Raw genomic sequence first — 8,631 nt, forward strand, 5'->3', positions numbered from 1 at the left:
TTTCTGTAGTAGAGACAATCAAGAAAATTGTCAGAATTTATCTGTTTTGAAGGTTGAAAAACTAGATGATATTCCTATTCATTGCTCGGATAATGAATCAAAGGGTACAGTTGTAAATTGGGGTCATTTGAAAAAAACTTTTAACAGTCCCTTTGTACAAGATTTAATTCTTTGAATATTTGTAGTTTCGAAGTAGAGGTGTAGATCCCCATGAGGGCCGTTTGTCCCAAGAAATCAGTTCCAACAGGATGTCCCAAGAAATCCCCTCCCATCGTATATCCCAAGCGCTAGAGTTCTCTAGTAAAGTTTGTGAACCATCTATTAGAAAGTCTGGTCTCTCTCCTCTCTCCTCTCCAGGTTGGTTTAATCATAGAGAATAGAATATATAGAGAGGAATTAACTAGAAAAAAGTGTAAAACGGCCATTTTGTTGTACTGTTTCCATACTGCAGGTGTACTTCACATATTTATGCTATATAACCTGTTGGCCCCTGGAATATCATTTTATAGAAAATCTAAAATTATTGTTAAAAGAAAACCAAATTATGAAATAGGCTGGTTTCATAATTGACCAATTTCACATAGACTCTATGCCTTCCACTTTACAAACGATGATTTTCCGTTATAACTATAAATCATATGATGTTTTTTATTCACCTAATTCATTATAAAGTTTATTTAACAGTTTAAAAAATTCGAAATTGAAATGAATAGTCTAGGGAACATACTGTATTAATGTAGTCTACTGCATATAATTTGTGAACATTTACATGATTTGTACACTTTGAACTCCCTTTCAGGCTGAAAGGGACTGAAAAAAATCATACCGAGAGATTCTTTTAATTCCTCTCTATATATTCTATTCTCTATGGGTTTAATAAATATATAAAGTTTAATCTCTGTTTGTCTGCTTGTTTGTGTGTCCGATCATAACTCATGAACCCCTGGACCGATTTGCCTCAAATTTTGATTGGGGAACTCGGGAGAACCACGGGAATGTTCTTGGCTTGTTAGTTTTTTTACTAATATTTCCCTCAAAGAAAAAAAATGACTCATTTGATTATATTTTTTGGTCAGATTTTCAAAATTTTACTTAGATGGTTATAAAATATATCGGTATTTGTAAACAATTCTTTTATAAAATAAAAATTGGCTAAAAATTGTCACAGCACTAGATTTTCTAGACTATTTTCAATATACTTACGACTAGTTTCTAGTCATGTACTTTTTTCAATTCAATACGTTCTATTTATTTGATGAAACAAGCGTTTTTGATTGTAAGATCTAGGAGACGACGGGTTGGGGAAGGGGGGGCATCTAATTAAAAAGATTGATGATGGCTTTCTCCTAAAATACTTAGTGTTTACACTGTTTTCTAATATGAATAGATATATCAATTACTAATGCTTTAGAAGACCTGTATAGTGTATACTGTATTAATGTTTCAAAGACCTGTATACTACACTAATCTTTTAAAAGACCTGTATCCTATACTAATGCTTTTAAAGACATGTATACTATACTAATGTTTTTAAAGACCTGTATACTATACTAATGCTTTTAAAGACCTGTATACTATACTAATGTGTTAAAAGACCTGTATACTATACTAATGTTTAAAGACCTGTATACTATACTAATGTTTAAAGACCTGTATACTATACTAATGCTTTTAAAGACCTGTATACTATACTAATGTTTAAAGACCTGTATACTATACTAATGTTTTAATGACCTGTATACTATACTAATGCTTTAAAAAGGCCTGTATACTATACTAATGTTTTAAAGACCTGTATACTATACTAATGCTTTTAAAGGCCTGTATGTATTTAGTTCACACTACACACATACTTCAGTAGATTCAATATTTATGGATTTGAAATATTTTGTAAGGATATTTGAGTTTATACCTTGCATGGTTTATTTTGTTATTTTTGTATACAGAAATCTTAACAAAAACCTACAACTTACTTTCCACTAAATTATATGATACATGGGACAAGGTTTAATGAAAAGCTAGACAAAGCTGAACCGCACAGACGTAGTTCAACTTTACGTCTTATGTGCGACCGTTCAAACTGGAGAGAAGTGGTTGAACCACTTTTACACGATTCAATCCATGTCTTGCTACTCATTAAGCTTCATACCTGGCAAAGATGTCGCATCTGGATCGCTATTGAGCTGTTATTTACTTCTTACGTGATTTTAAACTTTTCAGAATATAATAAAAATCTTTTAATATATTTTTTATACTTTTGTATAAGCAAAAAAAATGTGTGAAATATTGTGTTCTTTTCAGTTTATTTCGCACAAAACAATTTCGTGCTAAATCTCATGTATTACTGTTTAGTACAGTGATAACCAGAGAACTACAGAATAGGAAGACGACATTATAGTAATATAAAAGTGCATTTGATGTTGTTAAAAAGCAAATGCCTTTACTAGTAAGTTATCAAATCACCCGTTTAGTGAAATGGGTCTGTTTACACTGCACAGTTGCTGTGTCTTATGTTTATTGGACTATTTAAAGTCAGAACTTGAGTTTAAAAGTCGACTTCCTATTCCAGAGTTTTTTAGTTATCTCTGTATGATGCAGTTCTGGACTTGGTAGTATTTTATATTTACTATTGTACAGTTTATTGTGTACTGTACACTGTACATGATTTAAAGTAGTTTTATTCTTTTAGGTTTATGTGGGGCTCGGACACCCCCCTCTCCAGCCCCATCCTCTCCATCTAACTCATCCTCTCCGCCACAATCCAATCCATCCGCCATCCCATCTGGATCTCCGCCCCGCTCCGCCGTCCAGGCAGCTATAAAGGACATAAGAAAGGTATTTTGAGCTATTACATTTTAAAATGTTTTCAACAAGCCACACAATGCCACATATTGAACCATAAAAAGATTGTTTTCTTGATTTTATAAGAAATAAATTATGTTGAAACACCTATGCAGTATGCAATATGTTTTCACTGTTTTTTATATTTGTGTTTTCCCTTTATAATTTCAAGTCTCGACTTGTTTCATAAAAAATCATGCAAGACTATTCCGATTCTTATAAATATTAAAGTCATTCTTGAAGTTGCTACTTGTAAATAAGTTGTCATAGTAATTATTTGATGATAATGATGATAATTATTAATATTGGTAATTAAAAGCTAAACAGTCTAGTATTTATCTACCATTTTGACCTTTTTAAGAACACCCACAATCCTCTTATGCATAAAAAGATGACCTCTGTGCCTCTATTCCTCTATTTTCTAGGCAATTCAATCAACCAAGACCCTGGATCCAACAGGTTGTCCTCCTCCTCCTCCTGATCCCTGGGTTCCTAGAACTAGTTCCTCTCCTAGTCCTCCAGCATCACCTACACCTCCTCCTCCTCCTCTAGAACTCAAGGATGAGACGGAGAGTGAACTGGATGAGGAGGAGAGAGTTCCTACTCCGGAGATATTGAAACGGGATGAAGATGAATTAGATACAGATCAGGTAGATGCAGATACAGATCATGTTGATACAGATACAGATCATGTTGATACAGATACAGATCAGGTAGATACAGACACAAATCAGGTAGATACAGATACATATCAGGTAGATACAGATACAGATCCTGTTGATGCAATTACAGATCAGGTAGATACAGATACAGATCAGGTTGATACAGATACAGATCAGGTTGATACAGATACAGATCCTGTTGATGCAAATACAGATCAGGTAGATACAGATACAGGTCAAGTAGATACAGATCATGTTGATACAGATACAGATCAAGTAGATACAGATACAGATCAGATAGATACAGATACAGGTCAAGTAGATAGAGATACAGATCAGGTTGATACAGATACAGATCAATTAGATACAGATACAGATCAGGTAGATACATATACAGGTCAAGTAGATACAGATACAGATCAGGTTGATACAGATCAAGTAGATACAGATACAGATCAGGTTGATACAGATATAGATCAAGTAGATACAGATACAGATCAGGTTGATATAGATACAGATCAGGTAGATACAGATACAGATCAAGTAGATACAGATACAGATCAGGTTGATACAGATACAGATCAGGTAAAGATACAGGTCCAGATACAGGTCAGATACAGGTCAAGTAGATACAGATACAGATCAAATAGATACAGTCACAGAGACAAAAAAACTTGAAATTGTTAGTTTTACGAGAAATCATTTTTGTTAGATTTGATTTTCAGGCGTTTTAAACGTGAATTTATCTTAAAATTGAAGAAAGCTTTTTGCAAGTAATTCAAATTTCTCATTTTTTCCTTCCAAGAAAACGGAATAATATTGCTTTTAATATTTTCCTTTATCACAGCATCTCATATTCTTATCCCCGGGCCACACCCGGGAATATGCAGATTAAAAACAACCCAAAAATATCAAAGATAAAAAAGGTTATTTCAAAAATTCCGAAATATTTTAATAAAGTTTTTACTAAATCTAAAATGTACGGATTAGAAGACCTTGCATTAAAATTAGTTACAAACTGGGTTTTTTATTCAAAATTGGGTTATTTGATATATTTAATTTTCTTTAATTAAAATCTTTTTCTTAATGTTAAATTTTAACCTTTAAAAATCTTGGGTTGTTTCTGACGATCGTTATTTTCCAAAATGTTGAATATCATAATCGTCTGTAGGAATTAAGCCCGTTTTAGCATTAGATGTGAATTAAAACCTGCATGGTATGATAACAATATTTTTTTATTTACGCGGTGCAGTTGGTTTCTAGCTGTTGATTTTGTCCAAATTCAATAAAGATTTTGTTGGTATATATGACTTGCAAATAAGTTTTTTTACTTCAATCAAAACCAGCCAGTAAAGGGCAGAAACTTTTGATTTAGAGCAAAAGGCAATGGTTGCACAAAATTAGTTTTTACATCGGATCAACTTTGCCCTGATTCCAGAGAGTTTGTGTATTTTGATGTTACTTTAATCTTAAACCATTTTAATTACATTTTTCTAGATTTTAAATATTCATAAGAGCCCAGGAAAAATTTAATATTTTTCAAAATCTTCGATTTAATAAAACAAGACATTCATATATATATATATATATATATATATATATTTATGTTGCCTATAGCCGGCCAAACGGCTGGACCGAATGGGCTGAAATTTGTTGTGGACACTTATGGGTGGCCGGGGGGTGTTTTTAGGCTAATAAAAAAAATTTTCTCCACAGGCAACGCCGTGCCCTTCAGCTAGTTATAAAATCTTCCCACATTGATGGTTCCAGTGTTGTGCTTTAGTTTTTCTCCCTGTAATATTTCACCCCTCCCCCTTAAAGTTTTAACCATTTTCCCCTAATATTAGTCATGGAAAGCAATGTTTTCAATGCAATTTAGTGGTAGAAAAGCATTTATAAGTAACAGGTTTCGAATAGAGATTATTGTCTGAAAGTTTGAAGAAAAAAACATTGAGGCTCGTTCACTTTGCCCCCCCCCCCCCCCTATTCATAATAATACAGCTTTAGTGGGATGGGAAGAATATCGCAAGGGGGGGGGGGAATAGATGCTGAACGCCGGTTGTGTTAACAGTACACTACGTCATTGTGTTTGTTTACAGGAAACTGACCGACTGCTGGGACAGCAGTACACTGACCCTGAAACCAGAAACAACAAGGTAAACAATAATAATAAACATAATTTTTATGATGCATTTATAATCCTTTATTTTTAAGTAATTGCGTCATAAATGTTAGGGAAGTATTTGTAATTTTGTACGGGGTCCATGTTGATAAAAAAGGAAATCAAAGATTTTTTTTAAAAGTTACAATATTTTTTTTAGAAAATTTATGTTCATTGTTTAAACCTTGTTTTTTGATTTGCATGCCCTAAATTCTACTAGTCTGTAAATATGCTGTTAAAACTTTAGTTTTTTATCAATGTTTTCCGTAAACTTACTTTCCACCACCAAACTTCTGGAAAGATTTAGATTCTTTCGCAGATTTTCTAATGATTTTGTAAGATAAAAAGTTGAAAATTGTCAATTTTGATATTTGAGTTTAAAATATTGTCACAGCTCTAACTTTTTCAGCATTTGAAAAAGAAATTGATTAACGGAGGTGTGGGGGGTAGATCCTACCCACCCCTTGCCACTTCAAACCATTCGGAAACTAATTGTCCAGCCTGTCTAGCTGCCCAGCAGGTAGATGTACAGTGTACAGGATACTGTACATACTGTACAATGTACACTTGGTTGCACCTAGACAAATTTGCACAGTACACTCAGATTAATTCACTTCGTTTATAGAACAGATATTTTTCTTTATTCACGAGTTAATAACCGTAACATTTTTGGCACACTTAACTGGTTTTGTTTATATGTCTGCACTGATATTGACATTTTTAAATAACGGGAATTAAGTTTTTTTTTCTTTCTTGCCTCAGTTTTAGACCAATATAGGATGTTTTCTAACGAGTTATTTAAGATAACTTGGTTACCCAAAATGAATAAATATTTTGATGCATGTTAAATTATATTTCTGCTGACTGGCCGATATATCATATAAAAACTAAAACTCCCCATTTTAAACTTCACGTTTATCAAAAAATCTTTATATTCCATGATATCCCACCACTTTAGTTAGACATTTTTAAAGTATAGATTTAGGAAATCTAACGAGGTCCACGACATGTCATATTAAATCTTATAATTTTCACAACCCCATGTATTCAACATTGATTTGCTTGCTCCGTATTAATTCTAAAAATTCTATAATATTTTATAAACGTCTGGCACATTTTTAGATTTTTTAGTTTTTCATGACAAAAAATTCATTTTATCTATTTTAATTTAATTGTTTCATTTTAGTAGGCAAGATAAAATTTTGTTGGATTAACTTATAATTTCTAAGATCTATAGGGTGAGTCAAAAAAAGTAACAGCGTATGTTTAATATTTTAGAATATACCAAGAAGAAAGGAACTAGAGAATTTAAATAACTTTTCCTTAAAAATTAGACCAGAACTAAAAATTGCGAATTTTCTTACCACAATTTTGCGAATTTTCTGTGATTCTGTGATTCAATCTTTTTAAGATTTTAGATTTCGATAGAAATAATTTATATACACATTTTTGCTTTACTCAACTTTTGATTTTGAGAGAAAAAAGGTTCGCTGCGTTCGGAGTTTCAAAAAAATAATGAAAAAAATGAAAAAACACCATACAGCAGAGTTGCACAAAAAAGGTACAATTTTGCACCAGGCGCCGCAAATCACACTTTTTTGACTTACCCTGTATATATTTGAAATATCAAACAGAGTTTGATATTATTTCTCCAGGGTTTTAGTGTTGGCCCACACGAACAGTATGGAAAAAATTCAAGAATTTACATTTTGCACTGTGTCTGTATAATTTTCACTTTTTAGTTTCAAGCACTTTTATTTGAATGTTTAGATTTTAAATAGTTCTTGTTTTACCAAATATCATCTAGTAATTTTATTTCTGATGTCGAATACAATTTTATTTTCTTCATGGAAAATGTTCTCCTATTGAATGAAATATCCTTCTGCCCTCAGATTCTAAATTCTCAAACCTCTTTTCAGAAATCTATTCAAAGGACTTTGTAAAGATAAAGTTTTAAGCCTATAGATCTAGGAATTAAACTACAGGTCAAACAATTTTATTTATTTTACTTTTTGGGAATCCATCTTTTTTAGCTGAACTTCCACAGGGGTGGGGGATTCTTCCACAGGGGTGGGGTATTCTTCCACAGGGGTGGGGGATTTTCCTATTTTATCAAGAGACTTTTCTTAGAAAAGAAAAAAAATCCGGAAAGTTTTCAGAACAAAAAATATAAAAAATGTTGTTGGAATTTTTTTATCTAAAAGTATTACTTTAGTTTGAATTAGTAATCTTTTTAACTAGGATACTGATAAAATAACATTACATAACTTTGTTGCAAACCAAATTACAAGGTGCGTCTAGATGTCTTTTTATTCGGAACTTGAAATTTGGCTTCGCTCACAGTGGAGAATTGATTATAAGGGCCTGTATGATATTCCATTTGGACACAGATTACGTTATTACATCTTACTGTGAAATTCGTGATAATTTTTTTACATTTTTCCTGGATCAAAGGTTCTCTTATTCTTGCCGCAACAATTTTAGTTTTTTTTCTAAAAATTATCTGTTCAGTGTAAAGCTTCTGAATGCATTGTATTGTGTGTTGAAAACAATATTTCATCAAAATGTACTCTGGTGGAAACTGGAAATCCAATAATAATAATAATAATAAAAGATAAAAGGTAAAAGATAAAATGTAAAAAATCTCCCCAAAACTACATTATAGTAGTCTGTAGCTTAAATCAAATTTACAAAAGCCTGGGCGTATAAGGATCTAATGGGAGGGGGACTTGATTTAAATTAGCTTTTTCTAGAGGAAATGATAAACTTCCCCATCCTTTCCTTCTCAACAAAAATAAGTTAAAAGGGGATGGTGGAGTTGGCACATTTGATGTAGGGGGGGGGGGGCTGCCTTCATTTTTGGTTCAAATCTTCCAATTTTTTGGGTGCACGCCTAATTAGTGATCGAAATTCCTAAAATAAAATCAAATTGAATTTTAATGACCTCTAATGACCTCTAATGACCTC

At 32.3% G+C, this 8,631-nt stretch overlaps 1 protein-coding gene across 1 annotated transcript in view; it reads left to right on the top strand.

Moving 5' to 3' along the window:
* The window catches only part of LOC111707559 (uncharacterized), a 75,747-nt gene that overhangs the window by 36,009 nt on the left and 31,107 nt on the right, over window positions 1-8,631 (top strand). The window contains exons 26-30 of the mRNA XM_023480676.1: window positions 186-357; window positions 2,690-2,835; window positions 3,267-3,491; window positions 5,603-5,659; window positions 6,074-6,184. Of these exons, the coding sequence (XP_023336444.1) occupies window positions 186-357; window positions 2,690-2,835; window positions 3,267-3,491; window positions 5,603-5,659; window positions 6,074-6,184 (711 nt within the window). The remainder of the gene's footprint in view (window positions 1-185; window positions 358-2,689; window positions 2,836-3,266; window positions 3,492-5,602; window positions 5,660-6,073; window positions 6,185-8,631) is intronic.

The sequence above is a fragment of the Eurytemora carolleeae genome, unplaced genomic scaffold (genome assembly GCF_000591075.1).
Source record: "Eurytemora carolleeae unplaced genomic scaffold, Eaff_2.0 scaffold152, whole genome shotgun sequence".
Taxonomy (NCBI): Eukaryota; Metazoa; Arthropoda; class Copepoda; order Calanoida; family Temoridae; genus Eurytemora; species Eurytemora carolleeae.